Genomic DNA, 22,265 nt, shown 5'->3' with positions numbered 1-22,265 from the left:
ATCGCGCTCGCTCATTACTTTGTTGATTCCCAGCCTGTTGTGTTCGCTACCCTCCGGTCCCGTCCTCTCTCCTCGTTTACAGAACCCTGCGTCTTGACCTGTTCGTCTGCCCCGTCGTGTTTCCCCCTGCCTACCCTACCTGTGTTGTTACGGACAGCCTTCCCGGAACACCGACCTCCCTGCCTGCCCCTGGATATCCTTACCGTCTCTCCCAGCCTGTACTGTAGCCTCCGCTGATTGATCACCCGGCTTCCTGACCTGCTTGCCTGCTTCTCGGTTTCGCGTCCCTGCTCATCCCTGCCTGTGCCTTCGCCTTCAAGGACTGATCTTCTGGTTTCCGACTCTCCGAGTCTCTTACTTGAGCGTAGCCAAATTTTTTACCTTCTCAGAAATTGACATCAGCCAATGAGATCCGCTTTTAGAGTAAAATGCCCAATTTTAATTTGACGATTGCTTGCTGATAAAAAGGAAATTAGCATATTTAGACCCGACAGCACTCACCATGAGAGAGAGACCTTTCCAGTGATATATGATATGACAGGGTACAAACAGCGATCGCGCGGAGCAGCAAGTTGATTTAGAACGACAACTTTTGATGAATTTAGGCGAAATCAAGAGACTCAAATAGACTAGAAATGTAGTAAAATAAAGACCTAATGTGTATTTTTGACTTTTTTTACACCACAAGTCTGAAAGAAGTCATGTTATTGAAGACAAATAGCCCCCATAGAGCCCCAAATCTCAACATTGACCAGTGAAAAAAACGATGTTTTTGCCTGCCGTGTCTCGCCTTAAGTACAGAAACCGCCAGTAAATCGTTCATTCATCCAATTCGTTAAAAAGTCAGATTAATTTAGGAAGAAAACAAACACCGATGTGAATACTTTTGTCATTGATAATTACAGACACTATTGAAAAATGAACTAGCAAAACAGACGGCTGATTTGGTAACTTGTTATACTGATAAGTGAGCTATAAGTTAAATACATTGAAATGGAGATTAGCTAGCTAAAATATATCTGGTTTCACTGGTGTGTACTTAGCTATTACACAATATTCTCATACCTCATTCTCAGTATATGGCTGTTGTTTTTTTACATCCCTCTCTGACCAGCAGTTAAATAAAGTCCGCTGTGCAGCGCTTCTCTTCATTTTTGAACGTTACCCGTCGTCGTGACTCATGTGCTCTCCACTCGCGTTGTTTTGGAAAAAGTGCGCCTTGGGCGTTATCAATCGGTTCAATGGAGGGGAGGATTATTATTTATTTTTTTCCTATTTGATTATGACAAACTCATATTTGAGTAGGAACAATTATTGTTACAAAATATACGAATTCTTCATACTTTTCATTTGATCTACTGTAATTCTCATGTCGAAATATTGGGGGGGTTGTAACTGATGGATTTGAATATTGAGGGGTTTACCTCCCCCCCATCCCCCCCATAAACTACGCCCCTGGGTAATTGTTCTATAATCTATCAATACAGGCCATTGCCTTCTCAATATTTATGAATTTAGCCTCTGATACAGGACATGTTCATTCTCTTTATAGGCGGGTAATGGTATTTGTTTGTTACCACAGAAAACCGCTTGCGTGTCCATGTTGAATGTGTTTCTTTTATGTAAAAACTAAAGTAGCCTACTTCTACAAGGAAAGATCACAAGAAAAGCTTGACGTGTGCTTGACTAAACTAAACATTTAAGACTTTTTCTATTTGTTAATAACAAATAGAAACCAATGTAGATGTATTGATTGTATAAGTTAGTGAATTGTTATAAGCTGTTGTAACCAATGAAACAAAATATTAATTGTTTGTAATATGAGCTGAAACTGAAGGAGCAAGTAGGAGAATAGGAAACCCTGTTTAAGCAGTTGCCGGGGAGAGAAAGATTTAGTATGTCTGTTTTGTGAGAAACAGGACACAGGTTAGAGACACACACACATAGTCTGACAGGCCAGACAGAAACCAGGAGGAGACAAGAAGATGTTTGCGTTTATCCTTATAAGGAATAGAACTGGAACTGGACCAATAGCACACTTGTTCTGTGAATTTAACGACTCTATCTTTTGGGCGTAATAGAAGTATAAAATGATCTGTTGAATGTTGATCCTTAGACATTGTGCGGCGACACGTGTCTCCAGAAGCTTCTGTAATAAATGAACATATGATACGGTAATTGACCTGACTCCTGGTGTTTTATTCTCCTTTCCAACAAACCAACTCGGGGAAGTGTTAGACTTCAACAGAACTTTGGTAGTCAAGTATAAGCTTCCTTCATAATGCATCATCACATTATTAAACATTTAGATTGATTTTTGAAATTTGTGAATCGGTTCGAATCCGCAGAAGATGGAAACGTAATTCATATGTGAATCTATTTATTTATTTTTTTTCACCCCTCATTTAGTCCACATGCATATCCATTTATGCCACACAACATGCAATCAGTATATCCACCTTTTCTTTCAAATTTGAAGCTAAGTAAGCTATTTTCTGAATGTGTGAGATTTCCGGTTCATATATAGGGAAATAAAGAGATGAATAACAAAGTGCTATTAATGATACAAATATTTGTGCTATAAACTAGTGTTTACAATTATGACAAATTCAATACATCAAAATAATAGGGTAGGGTAGAAAAATACCAGTTTCCAAAATCAAGATGCATAACAAGCTTTTCTGTACAGCTAGAAATGACTGTAAGCGGATGACATCGGAAGCCAGACACATTCCATTTACAAATGTCCGTGCCACTCTTCCGTGAATAATAAGGTGGATACCATAGGCCAAAAAAAGGTGTTAGTTTAGGTTTGTTTGATTATTAGTTGTATGGTTTGCCTCTGATTGATTTATGCTTATTATTTCTTGTAGGATTATCAGAAGTGCTGTCGCTGTTCTTCCACTTGACACCATCACTACCCTCCTCACCTGGCCTTCATCCTCACCTGTATTGCTTTCTTTCTAAGTTTCTCTTTTACCTGTTAGAGATAATTTTTGTATAAATTGAAATGCATGAATTATTAAATTGTTCTTGATTTAAAGCAGATTTCTATTGTTTTATTATATTACATTATTATTACTTGTGTATTGTTTAAAAATACACAATAAACCGTGTTGTGCAGTTATAGCTTCAATTGTTCTTTTTTCCATTTCATGGATTCTGATGTAGCAAATTTAACAGCTAAGCACAAACTAAACAGAACTGAACTCTTAAGATTAGTAATGATGTTTACACCAAAATCCAATTTTACCTATGTAGGCTAACTTAAAAATAGTCAGATAATGGTTGCCTCTTTTTAGTTGCCAGTGGTGAAAATGAGTCATCCTTAACATTTTTGGTGTTTTGGATTCACAACAGCTGTAGAACAATTAAATACAAAATAGGTTGTAGGCTCTACTGGGTGATTTTTACTGAGTAACTGTCATCATTTTCCCAGATAGTGTATAGAATTTGAGGCATTCTTTTATCTCAAACAGCCTGGAAAATTGTGCATTTAGCTGACGTAATTGGGGGAAAAAATCTCCAGCATGGGAGCATGCCCCCGGTGAGTCCAAATATACTCTACCTGGGCTGAACCTCCGATCCAGAGCGGGAGGCTCACAGTCTGTGTTAGTGCCTGCAGGAACTGGAATTCCTCAGGGTTGAGCATCAATGCCAAGTGTCCAGAGTAGCTGTCGGAATCATGCTAACTAGACCATGTTATTTTACTTTTTTACCTGTGAACTTGCACTATTGTATCCTGTTGATTTTATAAATAAGCCAGTGGTTAAGACCAACAGTATTATAACGTTTCAAAGGGCATTAGTGGTTGTTACCAAATTTAAATAACATGTAAAAAGACTAGCCAACCAATGTTTAATGAGGTCTTCTCTACCTATAGAGCCACTGTCTCACCCTTGGGGCCAACCTGGTGTCAGTTCACAGCCCAGAGGAGTCCCACTTTCTATTGCAGTTGACAGATGGTTCCCCTGCCTGGATTGGGGGCTCTGATGCTGTCTAGACACACTTTGTAAAGGTACCCTGTTTTCTGTTAAAGAGTTAATGGAACAGTGACTTGAAAGGTGCTTCACCTGAACTGACATTGTCCTATAGTGGACCAGCATCGTGACGTTAAACCGTTCTGGCCCATTTTGCAATTTGGTGATCTACATTTCAAATGTTGTAGTCCTCTATCAGACCCTCTTATCCAGAGCAACAGTGCTTGTATGGGTAGTGGTGAATGCAGGCTTTCTCAATGCTACCTTGTCCCCTGCCACCAATACATGGGACCCATTTTTAGATTAAATCGTTGTAGACTTGGGGCAAGAATCTACCATCAAATTAAAGGCCTTTAAAATCCATCACTTTCTGCTAATTGGTTTTCAACAGGGCCGGTCTACATGTTACTGCTGATGCGATGGGATATCTTGCACTGCTAGAAGACCAATGTGTCGTTTGAGTTCGTACGCTCAGAAAGTGCACCTTTAACTGTTTTGATACTGAGCCCATTCACCACTTTCCAACAGAACAGACAATGGTTCTGGAGTGATGGCTCCACATTTGGTTACCAGAACTGGGCGAAAGGAGAACCAAACAATTTTAACAGCATCAGAGAACCATGTATTGAGATGAACTATGGAAGTAAGCCCACCACCATTCACTGATCTACTATCAAATCAATTATTTCACAATATATTACTGCAGAATTGAGTGTCTAATTTACGCTGGAATGATATTTTTGACAAAACATTTTTTTCTGTGTGCTTATTAAAAACATGTTGATTCAAATGAAACCAACAATGCATCTTCAATGAACACACTATTCTGAAGTAGAACGCTGAATTATCTGCTGTAAATGTTTGTTCTGAAGGGATGTTGCTGACATTAAACGGTCTATACATATTTTCTGCAGATATATCATAACAGCCTTGCATCCCTTAAAGATTTCTATCAAAATCTACAATTATTAAATGTATATTAATCTAGTGATTTTGTTTATGTAGAAAAAAAAAACAGAAAATTGGTTATATATTCCTTCCTCTGTGACACATGTGTGACATTGTTTGGCAAAATACAGAACATGATTGAGCCTTTTTCCAACCCTCAGTGACTCTCCCACCCCTGCTGTCTTCCAGATGTGGAGTACTGAAAATAATTTTGGGAAACTGATTTCAGGCAGTATCCTCTCCACTGTATCAATTTCCTTTTGTGTACGTATGTACACTGACCTGGGATTGGACTTCTACTCATATTTCAACATGGTGTCATTCAGTAGTTTAATGCAGTTTGAAGCTCAAACTCGTTTATTGTAAACTAGGACAACAGGGTACATTGTGTATTTCAATCAGCCATTTAGACTGGTCAATATCTTACTGTTTTACAGGGCAACCCGAATGCAATCAGGGATGGCACTAGTTTGGATCACGCTGCTTCAGTTTTGAAGAGACTCTGAGGTCATGGAATGCCTAAATGTCATGGGTGTGATGCTGAGACCTACACATCTCCGCAGGACAGGAGCTACAACAATTCCTGGGGTCTGGTCATTCTGCCAAATGTTTGGTAACAAGTTTTGTCACTCCCAAGAACCCAGGAGTCGGTTCCCCTCCTAAGACATTGCATGCATCGACCAACGATTGCAGGTCATCTGTTCCATCAAACGAACACCTGATGAGATTAGCTGATGTGAAAAATAACTAGGTTATACTTTGAGTCCCAATTTCCATCTAGATGATAGGTATTTGGTTTATGGTATTACTATTTGCTGGTGAGCAACTGCTTGTTGGGGTTAAGGTAATTATATCCGGCCTGTAGTAGGTAATAAAATAGTTGTCAAGGGAAGTAAACAGTAACTCACCAGACTATTCTTATAATTCTGAATCTGATTTTAAATTACTTAGACATAATACACTGACTGTATAACAGTTTTAATTATTGCCCTTTTCTGGGCAATGTAAGATCTGTGAGATGAGGCTGCATTCAGACGGGCAGCGCAATTTTATTTTTAATAACATTTAGACCAATCATTGGTGTGTATTTGTCAGAGCTGATCTGATTGAGAAAAATATCACAACGTTTCCGCCATGCTAAAAGAAAATTAGACGGTGGGAGCTTTTAATTTCAGGTTTCCATCAGGCATTGATTTTCATAAAAGTCCTGTTGAATGAAAAACGTTACAAAAGGCTTGATGGTAACACCAAATACATATTTGATTTGGTAAACATTGACCAAACGTTTATGACAGAGGGGGATTTTCCATGCTATTGACTGTACACATATCAACATCAGAGCGCCCCTGGGAGAACATGAGGGTGGTTATGTGAATAGGAATTCATTTTACAGCATTAATGTTCAGGTATTTGATCATTAAATTCATACAGGTAGCCCTGCAGCCTAGGCGTTATATGGAGTAGATCTTAAATAATTAAGAGTGAGTAATTGGTCAGTTTCAGAAATGTAGGCCATAACTGAATTATCGTGTTTTCAAATGTTTAGACTATTTTACTTGTCCTTACATCTCATACTACTAATAAAAGAAGAGTCTGTAAGCCAGAACAGAGAACAAAGGACAATAATTTCGGTGTTAACCTTTCGTTAAACTCCTCATAACCATCTATATAAACGTGCATACTTCCAGGAAAGAAAACGGAGCATGAGCCGTTGTGCAAAAACTCAGCTTGCGTTGTCGAACGCGCCCCTTTTAAGCGAACGCGCACAAACTCCAGTAAAGGGTGAACAGCGAGTCAACTAACAAATCACCGATCGTAATCACCGTCGTAGTACGGTTTAACACCACTTTGGAAAGTCAGGGTTGACAAACTCTTGATAAATTGATAACCCAGAGTTAAATCTGAGTAGGTTGAACACCCTTCGTAGTGTACCCCTCTGTTCTGATTGGTCAAAAATCTATTACTGAGATAAATATCACAACTGAAGGTGCCCTTCAGAAGATGACATGAACGGTGGCGTTCAACTGACTAATGAAAAAATTATGAAAACGTATCCAATATTAATACATTCTTCATGAAGTCGCTCCATTTTGTGGGGGTTGGACTAGCTGGCCAGCCATCAGGGCAAAGCCACTGTGTTCACAACATTTTTAAGCACGAATCAACTTCTAGTAGAAAACTAACGATGGAAATACTCAACATTTCCGAAATTTTATTTGACAATTTAGAATGCATGCAAAATTGTTTTAGTTGGAAACTGACAATGTGTAAATGCACATTGGCTTGGGAAACGTGCATCAACATTTTATGCAAACTTTAGATTTTGCCCATAAACCAAGTTCAATAAGTGGATGGAAACAAAGGTATTTTACATTGCAAATAATACATTTCTAAAGACTTAATTAGGAGCACCTGGGACAAATCCAGCCCAGTAATCCAGGATAATCATCTCACCTGTTTCAGTTCCTTAAAAAGGAGAGGAGATACAGAACTCACATCACAGGGAGATTCAGTGGAGAGAGCTGAAGTGGGCTTAACAAGTGAAGTGTTAACTGGTGATTTCAGAAGGTGAGAGGTCAACAGGTGTCATTCTTATTCCACTGTTTGCCTTTATATCAAATGACGCTGTTCCCTGTGAGGTGAATTTAATGTCCTGGTTAAAGTGATGACCAGTGTTCCACTCTAGTGGAAAAGATAGTATTGACTTTGTTTTTTCAGTACATTCTTAACAACTGAATAATACATTCTGTGGTAAGTCTGGACAGAACCTAAAATGTTGATGTTCTATAGTACATTTTGAGCTTCTGTGGTGAAAACATCCCACTTGGAGGGTTAAGTCTTTTAGTCAGGATCAGTTTCCTCTTGTCAGTTTCAGCAAGTCTTTTGATGACAACTGGTCTTTGTCTTGTGTTCTCTTAGGATTACATCATGGGAGTGATAATGGTTTTCCTGCTTCTCATTGCTACATTTTCTCTGGGAGATGCGAGTAAGAGGGTTCCCCTTTTCTCAACAATATGACTGACTGGTCTATACAATATTGACTGGTTTAATGCCGCTTGTGGATCAGTTTTGATTCTTAAATGTTTCTTGGTCACATGTAGCTGAGTGTTTTACTTACTTTGGTCTTACAGGGCCATCCAGATGTAATCGGGGATGGCAAAAGTTTGGATCCCGCTGCTTCCGTTTTGAAGAGACTCTGAGGTCATGGACTGAGGCAGAGGTAGCCGTCTCACCCTAGATATTTGTGTGGAAACACTACTGCATATTCCTGGTTTATTAACTTTGTCCATCTTTGCCTTTTTAGCATCACTGTCAGTCTCTTGGTGGACACCTGGCCTCAGTACACAGCTGGAAGGAGTCTAGGTTCCTGGAGACGTTGTCTGTAGGCTCACCTTTGACCTGGATTGGAGGAAATGATGGTGGTCGGCCAGAGTTGAGAAAGGTACTTCGTCTGACTGGTGTAACAAACGCGCTTCATCGGCATGACCACAGTTAGAAACACTCCACAGGGACAGTCTTGCTCCCAGATATGTAAGGTCATTAGGTATACATGGAAATGGGTCTACAGGATGCTTGTGATGTCAAATCTGTTTGAAATATTGTGTGATGTCTTCAATAGCCTGTTCAGTTGACCAGTACTGTAGTTTAATGATGTCAATGTGAGCCAGTCTGTGTTTTGGGACACCATAATATAGATGTTTGTTGATTTGGACTGAACAGGTTAACCGTCTTTGTGTTTCTATAGCTTTCCAAATGGATTGGTGTTCTGTGGTAGTTGCTAGTGTAGTTGATGAATGCCTAAATGTCATGGGTGTGATGGTGAAACCTACACTTCTCCACAGGACAGGCGCTGGTCCTGGACTGATGGATCTGGATTTAATTACCATGAATGGGCACAAGGGGAACCCAACAACTATAATGGTGTCAGAGAGCCATGTATTCAGATGAACTTTGGAGGTAGTCATTCACCTGTCCATCAGTCACATCTAACTTGACAGTTCATTGAATCCTGTCTATGTGGGTGTAATTTTTACTGTTTTCTTTGAAGAAAAACATCGCTGGAACGACGAAGTCTGTGAGAAGCGCTTTGCATCAGTCTGCTCCAGAAGCCATTAAATCAACTTGTTGCTGTGACATCGTCCTGTTGAATGATGTGTTTGTCAATAAAACACCTGAACACATTGCTTGGCATTTGGGTTAATTTTACAAGTCATGTCCTTGAGGGTTGTTCCAGAATCTAGAATGTGTCAGTTAGGGTTTTGAGTTAAGGTACAGTTAGGATTAAAGTTATTAAATCAATTACTGAGTCAGAGCATCAACAAAAACCCTTCTCGGAATGTGAAATGTTCCCCAATACTAATCTAGGCAATGTATGATCTGTTAAATGAGGCTGTGTTCAGGAAGTACAATTTAGTCTTTCTTAATATTATGTAGAAGTCACATTTTTCAGTGCAGATCTGACTGGTCAAAGAAATCACCTTTTCTACCTTGCCAAAAAGACCAGGGGAGCTGTCAATTTCATGCTCATTGTCCTCTGTCCTAAAAAGTTGTTGGATGAGAACCTTCTCCCTTAAGGGTTTTAAGACAGCCCGGAGAGAGGACGTGAGCACTAAATTGAGAATGGAAAATGAATATTTCACCTTTCCAATAATCAGTTTACAATAGGAACACCTGGGGTAAAGCCTGCCTAGCAATCAAGAACATTCATCTCACCTGTGTCAGGTCCTTAAAAAGGAGAGCAGTGACACAAAACTCACATCACAGGGAGGCTCAGTGAAAAAGTTTGTAGAGGTCTTAAGTGAGAACTGACAATTTCAGAAGGTGAGAGGTCAACAGGTCTGATTACACTGTCTTTATGCCAGATGACACTAGTCCCTGTTTGGTGAATTTAGTGTCCTGGTTAAAGTGATGATTACAGTGATCTTCGGCTGAGATGGTTGTTAGTGTAATATTGACTTAATTTTGATAAGAACTGGTATTTGTCTTGTTACCCAGTTATTTTACAACCACTAATTTAGATCTTTTTCTTACAGTTGTCTTACAGGGCCACACAGGTGCCCTGGGGAATGGCGCCAGTTTGGTTCCCATTTTGTCATTTTCGATGAGACTCCAAGATCTTGGGCGGATGCGGAGGTAGCCCCCTAACTCTAGACTGGGGTGGATAAACACAACCGCACATCACTGGTTAAATGACATTGTCCATCTTTGCCTCTTCCTTCAGTTCCACTGTCAGTCTCTTGGTGGACACCTGGCCTCAGTACACAGCTGGCTGGAGTCTATATTTCTGGAGGCGTTGACTTTTGATTTACCTTTGACCTGGATTGGAGGAACGGATAGTGGTCAGCCAGAGATGACACAGGTACCTTGTCATACTGGTGTAACAAAACATGTTTTATCATTGACTACAGTTAGAAACACTCCACAGGGACAGTCTTGCTCCCAGTTTAGTAAGGTGTTTGGGTATATCTGGAAATAAGTCACAGGGTGCTTGTGATGTCAATATAATTACCTCAGTCCCATGGCCAATACTACATTAAAATGATGTTAATGTAGTTTGTCTGCAAATAATACACAATGATGTTTATTGAGAAACCATTTCAGGTTAGTGTTCTCATTTTTCGGTTTCTGAAGACCAACAGTCTATAGCATTACTAATGCATCTGCATTTTGTAGTAACCTATGTTCTTTCTGAATACAAATGTCATGTCTTTGCATTGCTACTGAGACCTCACTGCTTCTCTACAGTACAAGAGCTGGTCCTGGACTGATGGCTCTGGATTTAATTACCGACAGTGGGCAGAAGGAATGCCTAACAACTGTATTGTTGGACAGTCGTGTATTCAGATGAATTTTGGAGGTACAGTCATCCACTGATCCATTTGTCAAATCTCACTTGAGAGTTCATTGACTACTCGTCTGTGATTTGGGAGTAATATCTACTGTTTTCTTTGAAGATAAACATCGCTGGAACAATGAAGTCTGTGAAAAGCCCTTTGCTTCGGTCTGCTCACAAAGCGATTGAAATCAATTATTGCTGTCATGTTTACCTATTGATTGTTGTGGTTGTCAATAAAACAGCTGAACTCTACTGTCATGAGTTATTTAACTTAATAATTATTGTCCTTAATGGTTAGTTTCAGGGTCTAGAATGTGGCACAGTTCAACATTTTAAATATCTTGACATTCAACTTAACATCAATCTGAATGGCTTTCCATGTGTGGGGTGAAATATTTGAAAGCAGTTTCATCCAGTCCTGAATAGACCCACTGCGTCTGCAGCACTCTCCAGTCCTCTTTTATTTGTGCCACTTTGAATCTCTCGGAAGTTATTCTCCAACACCATTCCTCCAAGTCATTCTGCTCTGCCACTGCAGGCTTCATTCCGATCCAAGCTGCGGAGCTTTGGAGGCAGGGCTTTTTCACGGGCTGCTCCAAGACTTTGGAATGCACTTCCACAATTCATCCAGGACTCCCAATCTGTTGCCATATTCCTCCACCACCCCAAGTCTCCTCTGTTCAAACAAGCCTATCCCCAGCCCTATGTTATTTGACCCAACCCCCTTTTTTGTTTCATAAAATCACTATTAAGGGTAGTAATTTTGGGGTCAACTAAAGTATGGTTAGAGTTAAATTTTTGTTGAAGATCAGTACATAATCTGTAAGAGAATCAACCAACTCTTTTGGGACTCTGCCAAGATAGGTGTTGATAACATATTTAATGTAAGATCTGTCAGATGAGGCTGCATTCAGTCAGGCAGCATCATTTGTTTTGTCTTATTAGTAGACAGATCACAAGAGATCTTTTTGGTCTGTATTTTTCATAGTTGATCAAATCAATTAGAGACAAATGTTCCACTTCGCTGAAAAAAAAGAAGGGGGGAGCTTTCAATTTAATGATCATTGTGTCCTCTCCTAAAACCCCATTGGATGAGAAAACCCTTCCCTTGTTACCTCCTCCAATGGGTTTTAGGACTGAGAATGACAAAACAGGAAAAGGAGTCAGTTTACCAAGACTTAATTAGGAGCACCTGTGATAAAGCTTGCCCAGCAATCCAGGACATTCATCTCACCTGTGTCTGGTCCTTAAAAAGGAGTGGAGAGTGACTCAGAGTATTGAGAGAGGCAGTTGTGACTTTTGAGGGCTTTGTAACAAGGTAATTTGTACTGCATGCTGGAAGACATTAGGGAACTGCTTCACTTGCCTGCATTAATGTGACTTCTGACATTTTTTGTCTCATTCTTCATCTGTTTTTCAGAGTTTTCTCACTGTGACCATGTTGATTGTTCTGCTTCTCAGTGCTGTCTTTGCTCTGGGTGATGTGGGCCATGGGGGTAAATGGATCCACTTACATGTTTCCATAAATACAAGTCCACATTTTGTCTGGCAGATGGGAACAGGAATGATGGATGTGTCAACTTTATTCTGTGCATTTTTAAGCTGTGTCCTTGAAAATGATCTGACAACATTGTGTTGACCAGGTTCAGACTGTTCAGTTATTGTTCTTGGTTTCTAGAAAGAAATGGTGATGAAACAAACCCTTTAGTGTATTCTCTAATTTGTACTTGTCACTCTTCAAACCCATTGGACAAGGTCTGGGGGAGGGACTTAATTTTGTCCAATAGGCTGTATGGGATATGTTGAAGGGGCCACTAATTCCATTTCCGTTACTCTCCCTATAGTTTCCCTCAGTCTTCACAGCACATACTTACTGTTTCATTATAGTGGATGTGAAGTGATGAATGAACACATTTGACTGGGATTTGTTCTCAGGTAAGCGCAAGTGTCCCAAAAGATGGTTTGAGTTTCAGTCACAATGCATCCTGATTGACAAGACGGTGAGGACCTGGCGTGAAGCAGAGGTAACACTGTTCTGTGAATTAACCTAAGTCAAGTTCCTGAGAGACCTTTCCATAAGTTTAAGGCTTTTCACCTCGAAGCCTGGTCTTTTGTTACTCCCAGCACAAGGTTTGATAATTCACAGTGAAACTGTACAATGAACTTGTTCTTTGTCCTGGTCTACCTCTTATTCTAGCACAACTGTGTGTCTCTGGGCTGGAATCTAGAGTCTGAGCGTGATTCCGACAGCTACTCTGGACACTTGGCATCGGTGCACAACCCTGAGGAATTCCAGTTCCTGCAGGCACTAACACAGACTGTGAGACTCCCGCTCTGGTTTGGAGGTTCAGCCCAGGTAGAGTATATTTGGACTGACTCACTAGGAACACCAAGTCTAGGGTCACATCTCAATTCAAATGTAGGTTTAGAGGACCTTATGAGCCGCGTCTACACCTGAATCATTCTTGACTGTCAGGATACAGGGACTCTGACCAGAATTGCTAGTGGACTCTGCACATTTTGGGAGTAGTTTTTAATTCATGTGCAGGTGGTAGTGGGACGATTCAGGATGTGCTTGCTGTAGGTAACTTCCACTTATGTATGCAAGCTATATCTGATAGATTTTTTATTTTTCAGAGAAACATAGGTGGAATGATGCAATGTGTGGAATTAAGTTTCCTTCCCTGTGTTCTCTATGGGCAGAGTAGATCTGGCAGAATCAGATTTCAGTGTCTCTGAACACTAGGGATAATCACAGGCATGAATGTTTGTGAATGCTCCTTATTTGACTAATAAAACAAGTGCACACATTCCTCTTGCCAGAATTATTGCCTCCATGATACTGCTCTGCATTAATCTTTATACCTTCTATACAATGTAAACCTACAATCTGAGGTGGTTCTTTGTGAACTGGAGTGGGAGGACCATGTGCTTATGATTAAAATGAGTGTTCATTGCCCCCTGTGCCATTTTAAATTCTGCACACTACCCAGGGTCTGTAAATGGCTTAATGTTAATGAAACTAGGTAGGTCCCAGTTTGACTTTACATCCTCCTCCAGTTTTTTCTTCAATTACTGTGGCTAACAGGCAATACAACTAGGTAATTGGACTGCTCCAGTTAGCATGTCTGCTGGCTGATGCCTCACCAGTAATTTGACAGGCTTGACTGGAAATGGGAAGGCTATAGTGAACAATTTCCACAACTCTACATTCATGAACAAAGCTGTTCTAGACTACCAAAATGGACAACATTTAGGCAATGAAAGAGAACTGACTTAAGTGCAATTTCTTTCTGGAACATTCAGGAATGTGCCAGCTGATCACAAGTTTCTCTGGCATTTGTTAGTCATCTCACCTCTTAAAGACCAATCTTTCTGCTGAAGGTTTTGAGGCAAAAGCTGTGATTGAGCCCTTGCCTGGAACACAGGAGCCAAACACTTTTCAATTAATAAAATACCTAATTAGGAGCACCAGGGAAATCAAACCTGGGCATTCATTCCACCTGTGACAGGACCTTTAAAAGAAGCAGTAGGCAGTGAGAAGCTGTGAAGACCCTTGCAGAGAACCAAAGTGAAGTAACCTGTGGTGCTTAAACGGTGAGTGTTCTGTTTCTGTCTGCTTCCCAAGCGAAGCCCTGAAGGTCTTGTAGAAAGTGATCTACTTTAGGTGGTTGACGATATGAAGACTTAGCCATGGTTAGTTGCCTCTGACATGGTAGTCCTGAAATACACTGGGTGTGGTGGCAGATGTCAGCTGGGACAGCAACTGTTGGTCAGCAGCAGGATTGCATTCTGATCGTTCAGACGTGTGGCTGTAGAATAAACTAGTATTTGTCAACCTGCGTTCTCAGGACACTCACCATGCTGACCCTGACTGTGATCCTGCTTCTCAGTGCCCCCTTCACGCTGGCTGGCACAAAGGAGGGTAATTCCTTCATTGCTTCTGTGTTTCTAACATTACAGGGGGTGATCTGACTAGTACATGAACATTGTAACTTAAGGTCATTTGTAGTTAAGTCTGGACTCTACTGGAGCTACAAACACATCCTGTATCCTCTCCTTACAGGGTCACAGAACAAACCATGCCGACAAGGATGGGTGAAATTTCAATCCCGCTGCTTTCAGTTTATTAGGACTCCCAGAACATGGATGGAGGCAGAGGTACAACATCACTCTGAACTTCCCCTCTGAATGTAGAGATTCTGTTGAAATTAACCTGCTCATCCAGTTGGACATTTCCTTTATGTGCATCTAAAAAGGTGAAAACGCAAACAAGGCACTCATGTGGATTTCAAAGATAAAATGCCTTTGTGTTGGCTAGATAATACTATAAATACACTATGCAGTGTTTGACACCATGATAAAGGTGTTTTTACACTAATCGGTGTACATTCTCTGCTGTTTGTCTATCATCTCCACTCCAAGTGCACCTGTGGAGGTGTATCATTTTTGAATACCTGACATGATCCTGTTACAACGTTGTATATTGTATCCTGTTGATTTAATAAATAAGCCAGTGGTTAAGACCAACAGTATTACACTGTTTCAAATGGCGTTAGTGGTTGTGGCCAAATTTAAATAACATGTAAAAAGACTAGCCAACCAATGTTTAATGAGGTCTTCTCTACCTATAGAGCCACTGTCTCACCCTTGGGGCCAACCTGGTGTCAGTTCACAGCCCAGAGGAGTCCCACTTTCTATTGCAGTTGACAGATGGTTCCCCTGCCTGGATTGGGGGCTCTGATGCTGTCCAGGCACACTTTGTAAAGGTACCCTGTTTTCTGTTAAAGAGTTTATGGAACAGTGACTTGAAAGGGGCTTCACCTGAACTGACATTGTCCTATAGTGGACTAGTACCCAAGTAATGACATTTTTTGTCTTGGACCAGGATCGTGTCCAGCACCGTTCTGGCCCATTTTGCAATTTGGTGTTCTACATTTCAAATATTGTTGTCCTCTATCAGACCCTCTTATCCAGAGCTACAGTGCTTGTATGGGTAGTGGTGAATGCAGGCTTTCTCAATGCTACCTTGTCCCCTGCTACCAATACATGGGACCCATTTTTAGATTAAATCGTTGTAGACTTGGGGCAAGAATCTACCATCAAATCAAGGGCCTTTAAAATCCATCACTTTCTGCTAATTGGTTTTCAACAGGGCCGGTCTACATGTTACTGCTGATGCGATGGGAAATCTTGCACTTTGTGCTAGAAGACCTGTGTCTGAGTTCGTACGCTAAGAAAGCGCACCTTGTTTTGATACTGAGCCCATTCACCACTTTCCAACAGAACAGACAATGGTTCTGGAGTGATGGCTCCACATTTGGTTACCAGATCTGGGCGAAAGGAGAACCAAACAACTTTAATAGCACCAGAGAACCATGTATTGAGATGAACTATGGAAGTAAGCCCACCACCATTCACTGATCTACTATCACATACATTTTTTCACAATATATTACTGCATAATTGAGTGTCTAATTCAAGGTTCTATTGTTTCCTTTCAAAGAGGAACATCGCTGGAATGATAATATTTGTGACAAAACATTTTCTTCTGTGTGCTTATTAAAAACAAGTTGAATCAACTGGAACCAACAATGCATCTTCAATGAACACACTATGCTGAAGTTGAACACTGAATTATCTGCTGTAAATGTTTGTTCTGAAGGGATGTTGCTGACATTAAATGGTCTACACACATTTTTTTAATTTTCATAACTGCCTTGCATCCCTTAAAGATTCCTACAAAAATCTACAATAAAAAATGTATAATAATCTAGGCATGTTGTTTTTGTAGATCTTTTTTTATTTCATAAAATTGGTTGTCTTCCTAAGTGACATTGTTTGGCAGAATACAGCACCGGATTGAGCCTCTTTCCAACCCCTGCTGTTTTCCAGAGGTAGAGTACTGAAAATATTTTTGGGAAACCGATTTCAGGCAGTATCCTCTCCACTATATCGATTTCCTTTTTTGTACGTACTTTGTCTTCTTGAATATGAGACAACATTCCTGTAAGATACATAATATCTTCGGCAATCTCTTTCACCCCAGAACCCATTTTCACAATGCATTTTGTATTTAAGTATTAAATGGAGAGGAGCTACAGGACTCACATCACAGGATGACTCAGTGGAGTTTTTAGAAGAGGCCTTAACAAGTGGTGTGATAAACTGAGGTGCTCAGAAGGTGAGTGTTCAACAGGTGTCATTCTAATTAAAGTGTATTAATTCTGAATGACAATACATTCCTTGTGTTGTGGCTCCTGGTTAAAATTACCAGGACTCAATAAAGATTGTAATGAAAATGTAAATGCTACTGGAACTCCAGCAACTTTCATTACAATCTTAATTGAGTCCTGGGAATGAAACTCTTGGTGGAACTGGACAGATGTTGGTGTTCTATAGCAAATTGTTTCTGGTACAAACAAATTTTAGTCATGGTCATTTTCTTTTTGCCGGTTAGTAAGGCTTTTGACAAGACCTGGTCTTCATCTGTTTTCAGGACAACATCACCATGGGGGTGTTAACGATGTTCCTGCTTCTCAGTGCTGCTTTTTCTTTGGGAGATGCATGTTTTAGTAAGGACTCCCCTCATATTTCAACATGGTGTCATTTAGTAGTTTAATGCAGTTTGTAGCTCCAACTTGTTTATTGTAAACTAAGACAACAGGGTACATTCAAAAACGCAATCAGCCATTTAGACTGGTCAATATCTTACTGTTTTACAGGGCCACACAGATGTAATCGGGGATGGCACCAGTTTGGATCCCGCTGCTTCCGTTTTGAAGAGACTCTGAGGTCATGGACTGAGGCAGAGGTAGCTGTCTCACCCTAGATATTTGGGTGTGGAAACACTACTGCATATTCCTGGTTTAATGACTTTGTCCATCTTTGCCTCTTTAGCGTCACTGTCAGTCTCTTGGTGGACACCTGGCCTCAGTACACAGCTGGAAGGAGTCTAGATTCCTGAAGATGTTGACTGTAGGTTCACCTTTGACCTGGATTGGAGGAAATGATGGTGGTCGGCCAGAGTTGACAAAGGTACCTCGTCTGACTGGTGTAACGAAATGCGCTTCATCACAATGACCACAGTTAGAAACAATCCACAGGGACAGACTTGCTCCCATGTGTGTAAAGTCATTAGATATACTTGGAAATGGGTCTACAGGATGCTTGTGATGTCAAATCTGTTTGGAAAATTGCATGATGTCTTTAGTAGCCTGTGTTCAGTTGACCAATACTGTAGTATGATGATGTCAATGTGAGCCAGTCTGTGTTTTGGGTCACATCAATGCCTGTTGATTGGGCTGAACAGGTTACCTGTCTTATGTTAGTTTCTATACCTTTCCAAATGGATCAGTCTTCTGTGGTAGTTTTTTTTGTATGTAGTTGTTGAATGCCTAAATGTCATGGGTGTGATGCTGAAACCTACACTTCTCCACAGGACAGGAGCTGGTCCTGGACTGATGGATCAGGATTCAATTACCATGAATGGGCACAAGGAGAACCCAACAACTATAATGGTGTCAGAGAGCCGTGCATTCAGATTAACTTTGGAGGTACAGTCATTCACTTGTCCACTAGTCACACTTGACAGTTAACTGAATGCCTGTCAAAATGATGTGGGAGTAAATTCAACTTTCTTTTGAAGGTCTTTATCGCTGGAACGATGAAGTCTGTGAAAAGAACTTTGCTTCTGTCTGCTCCAGACGCCATTAAATCAACTGTTGCTGTGCCATCGTCCTGTTGAATGATGTGGTTGTCAATAAAACGGCTGAAGACATTTCCCATGAGTCATTTGGCTTAATATCTCGTCCTCGCTTGTTGGTTCCACGGTTTAGAATGTGGCAGTTTTAATTTGTATTTAAATTCAGTTCAGTCAAGAACTTGAGCCTAGTTTGTCTGTACACTCTAGCATTGCATAAGACATTTCAAGAACATAATCCAGTCCATGTTAATATTGTTCTGTATTCCTGAACTTGTCAAGCTACTCTGAAAAGAGTTAATTTCAAATACATCCTTTTACACACAAACTATATTGTAGTCTGAATGGGGTGGATTAAACGTTACAGGTTGGTTGGGTGGAGCCAGTTATATCTGGGATAATATTGGTGGATGAGGGAGTTACCGCCTCAAGCCTATTACCATAGTGGGACTTGTTGCTATACAGTTACAGACGGGGGGGCTACAACAATTCCTGGGGTATGTTTACAATTCCTTTTCACATGTTTAGACTATTTTACTTGTCCTTACATCTCATACTACAAATAAAAGAGTCTCTAAGCCAAAACAGAGAACATAGGACAAGAATTCTGCTCTCACGAATTTATTGTTGGCCGCAACGGTTTTAGATTTCCGCGTAAAGAAGACGGAGCACGAGCAAAAACAAACCGTTGTGAAAGAACTCCGCTTGCGTTGTCGAACGCGCCCCTTTAAGGCGAACGCGCACAAACTCCAGGAAGTGAACACCGAGTCAACTAACAAACATTTTAATCACCGTCGTAGTACGGTTAAACATCTGTTTGTCAACCCTGACTTTCCTTGATAACCCCGAGTTAAATCGGAGTAGGTTGAACACCCTTCGTAGTATACCACTGTGATATGATTGGTCAAAAATCAATTACTGAGAGGAATATAAAAACTTTTTTTCGCAATGCAAAAAAAATACCCAGAGTCGGTGGGAGCTTGTAATTTCAGGTTTCCATCTGGCATTGATTTTCATAAAAGTGCACTTGAATGAAAAAACGTTACGATAGGCTTGATGGAAACAGCGCCAATACGATTTCGTAAACATTGACCAAACGTTTTTACGTACGACAGGTGGATTGTCCATATCGACCTAGTCGAAAAATACCAGTGGATACGAGATATACATATCACTAATTATTTGTCTAATAGGTTTGCAGTCATGTGTTATTATTTAGTCAAGTGTCTGGGAAGGGTAAAGAAAAAAAAATAATAAGCGGCCAGCAGTTGGTACTGGCGGGCAGGTGAGGTTATGGTGTTTCTTGATTAAATACAACAATGTACCAACAATATTGGATGGCAGGTGACCTTCAGAATATGAAACGAATGGAGGCGCTCAACTGACTAATGAAAAAATTATGAAAACGTGTCCAATATTAATACATTCTTCATGAAGCCGCTCCATTTTGTGGGGGTTGGACTAGCTGGAAAGCTATCAGGGCAAAGCTACTGTGCAAAGTGTGTTGACAATGTGTTTTAGCACAAATCAACTTCTCATAGATAACTAACGATGGAAATACTCAACATTTCCGATATTTTATTTGACAATTTAGAATACATGCAACAAAGTGTTTTAGCAGGAAACTGACAATATGTTATATCTTTGCTACAAATCAGTTTAGATATAAATGCACATTGGTTTGGGAAACGTGCATCAACATTTTATGCAAACTTTAGATTTTGCCCATAAACCAAGTTCAATAAGTGGATGGAAACAAAGTTATTGCAAATAATAAATTTCTATATACTTAATTAGGAGCACCTGTGACAAAGCCAGCTCAGTAATCCAGGATAATCATCTCACCTGTTTCAGGTCCTTAAAAAGGAGAGGAGATGCAAAACTCACATCACAGGGAGACTCAGTGGAGAGAGCTGAAGTGGGCTTAACAAGTGAAGTGTTAACTGGTGATTTCAGAAGGTGGGAGGTCAACAGGTGTCATTCTTATTCCACTGTTTGCCTTTATATCAAATGACACTGTTCCCTGTGAGGTGAATTTAATGTCCTGGTTAAAGTGATGACCAGTGTTCCACTCTAGTGGAAAAGATAGTATTGACTTTTTTTCAGTACGTTCTTAACAACTGAGACCTGTTTAGTAAATGCTGTAGTAAGTTTGGACAGAACCTAAAATGTTGATGTTCTATAGTACATTTGTGAGTTTCTTCTGTGGTGAAAACCCTCCCAGTGGGATGATAAGTCATTTAGTCAGGATCAGTTTCCTTTTGCCAGTTTCAGCAAGTCTTTTGATGACAAATGGTCTTTGTCTTGTGTTCTCTTAGGATTACATCATGGGAGTGATATTGGTTTTCCTGCTTCTCATTGCTGCATTTTCTCTGGGAGATGCGAGTAAGCCACTCGGATGTAGTCGCATATGGCACCACTTCGGATCCCGCTGCTTTCGTTTTGAAGAGACTCTGAGGTCATGGACTGAGGCAGAGGTAGCCGTCTCACCCTAGATGTTTGGGTGTGGAAACACTACTGAATATTTCTGGTTTAATGACATTGTCCATCTTTGCCTCTTTAGCGTCACTGTCAGTCTCTTGGTGGACACCTGGCCTCAGTACACAGCTGGAAGGAGTCTAGGTTCCTGGAGACGTTGACTGTAGGTTCACCTTTGACCTGGATTGGAGGAAATGATGGTGGTCGGCCAGAGTTGAGAAAGGTACTTCATCTGACTGGTGTAACGAAACGCACTTCATCGGAATGACCGCAGTTAGAAACACCCCACAGGAACAGTCTTGCTCCCAGATCTGTAAGGTCATTAGATATACTTGGAAATGGGTCTACAGGATGCTTGTGATGTCAAATCTGTTTGAAATATTGTGTGATGTCTTCAATAGCCTGTTCAGTTGACCAGTACTGTATAATGATGTCAATGTGAGCCAGTCTGTGTTTTTGGGACACCTTAATATAGATGTTTGTTGATTTGGACTAAACAGTTTAACCGTCTTAGTATTTCTATAGCTTTCCAAATGGATTGGTGTTCTGTGGTAGTTTGTGTAGTTGATGAATGCCTAAATGTCATGGGTGTGATGGTGAAACCTACACTTCTCCACAGGACAGGAGCTGGTCCTGGACTGATGGCTCTGGATTTAATTACCATGAATGGGCACAAGGGGAACCCAACAACTATAATGGTGTCAGAGAGCCGTGTATTCAGATGAACTTTGGAGGTATAGTCATTCACCTGTCCATCACTCACATCTAACTTGACAGTTCATTGAATCCTGTCTATGTAGGAGTAATTTTTACTGTTTTCTTTGAAGAAAAACATCGCTGGAATGACGACGTCTGTGAGAAGCGCTTTGCATCAGTCTGCTCCAGAAGCCGTTAAATGAACGTGTTGCTGTGCCATCGTCCTGTTGAATGATGTGGTTGTCAATAAAACAGCTGAACACATTTCTTGTGTCATTTGGTTTGATTTTACATGTCCTTGAGGGTTGTTAGTTCCAGAGTTTAGCATGGGGCAGTTTATGGTCATTTTAATTCAGTTGATTCAATCAAAATTCATGACCCTGATACTTATGTCTGTACACCACTGCAGCATTACTTGTGAAATTTCACAATCTAGATGTTTCATAGGAATTTGGTTTCTAGTAATACTTTCTGCTGGTGAGCAATTGCTTGTTGGGTTTAAGCTAATAATGGCCTGCAGGTCATAGTTTGTCCCAGCCACCATACTAACCCAAACAGTAGGTCAAAGGAAGTCATTAACTCATCAGCCCATTCCTATATTTCTGAATGTGATTGTAAATATAGA

General features: G+C 40.4%; 4 protein-coding genes across 11 annotated transcripts; all 4 read left to right on the top strand.

Moving 5' to 3' along the window:
* Positions 1–7,388: 7,388 nt before the first annotated feature.
* On the top strand, positions 7,389–9,109 carry LOC117593857 (ladderlectin-like). The gene is made up of 6 exons (XM_034290323.1): positions 7,389–7,496; positions 7,848–7,914; positions 8,060–8,148; positions 8,233–8,370; positions 8,771–8,885; positions 8,977–9,109. Exons 2-6 carry the CDS (start codon positions 7,857–7,859, stop codon positions 9,042–9,044), a joined length of 468 nt encoding a protein of 155 aa, XP_034146214.1. The 5' UTR covers positions 7,389–7,496; positions 7,848–7,856; the 3' UTR covers positions 9,045–9,109.
* A 187-nt stretch (positions 9,110–9,296) lies between these two features.
* Positions 9,297–11,016, top strand: LOC114832771 (ladderlectin-like). The gene is made up of 5 exons (XM_034290785.1): positions 9,297–9,331; positions 9,962–10,061; positions 10,150–10,287; positions 10,674–10,785; positions 10,883–11,016. The coding sequence occupies exons 1-5, from the start codon at positions 9,297–9,299 to the stop codon at positions 10,948–10,950; spliced, it is 453 nt and encodes a 150-aa protein (XP_034146676.1). The 3' UTR covers positions 10,951–11,016.
* A 2,024-nt stretch (positions 11,017–13,040) lies between these two features.
* LOC114830236 (ladderlectin-like) lies at positions 13,041–16,511 on the top strand. 2 transcript variants are annotated; one of them, XM_034290308.1, is made up of 7 exons: positions 13,041–13,120; positions 14,277–14,361; positions 14,616–14,689; positions 14,831–14,925; positions 15,399–15,533; positions 16,027–16,165; positions 16,271–16,511. In XM_034290308.1, the coding sequence occupies exons 3-7, from the start codon at positions 14,626–14,628 to the stop codon at positions 16,339–16,341; spliced, it is 504 nt and encodes a 167-aa protein (XP_034146199.1). In that variant the 5' UTR covers positions 13,041–13,120; positions 14,277–14,361; positions 14,616–14,625; the 3' UTR covers positions 16,342–16,511. The 2 variants fall into 2 exon arrangements, with proteins under 2 accessions (XP_034146199.1, XP_034146200.1); XM_034290309.1 differs by having other exon boundaries at positions 13,047–13,120; positions 16,051–16,165; positions 16,271–16,507.
* Positions 16,512–16,859: 348 nt separating this feature from the next.
* On the top strand, positions 16,860–21,904 carry LOC114834056 (ladderlectin-like). 7 transcript variants are annotated; one of them, XM_034290305.1, is made up of 6 exons: positions 16,860–16,948; positions 17,264–17,339; positions 17,490–17,578; positions 17,665–17,820; positions 18,206–18,320; positions 18,413–18,547. In XM_034290305.1, exons 2-6 carry the CDS (start codon positions 17,276–17,278, stop codon positions 18,478–18,480), a joined length of 492 nt encoding a protein of 163 aa, XP_034146196.1. In that variant the 5' UTR covers positions 16,860–16,948; positions 17,264–17,275; the 3' UTR covers positions 18,481–18,547. The 7 variants fall into 7 exon arrangements, with proteins under 7 accessions (XP_034146196.1, XP_034146192.1, XP_034146195.1 ...); XM_034290301.1 differs by lacking the exon at positions 16,860–16,948 and adding an exon at positions 17,036–17,179; XM_034290304.1 differs by lacking the exon at positions 16,860–16,948 and adding an exon at positions 17,045–17,179 and having other exon boundaries at positions 17,665–17,802.
* The last annotated feature ends 361 nt before the right edge of the window (positions 21,905–22,265 follow it).

This window comes from Esox lucius, chromosome 24 (assembly GCF_011004845.1).
Source record: "Esox lucius isolate fEsoLuc1 chromosome 24, fEsoLuc1.pri, whole genome shotgun sequence".
Taxonomy (NCBI): domain Eukaryota; kingdom Metazoa; phylum Chordata; class Actinopteri; order Esociformes; family Esocidae; genus Esox; species Esox lucius.
Note: the sequence above shows the minus strand (reverse complement) of the source record. Positions and strands in the feature narration are given on the sequence as shown.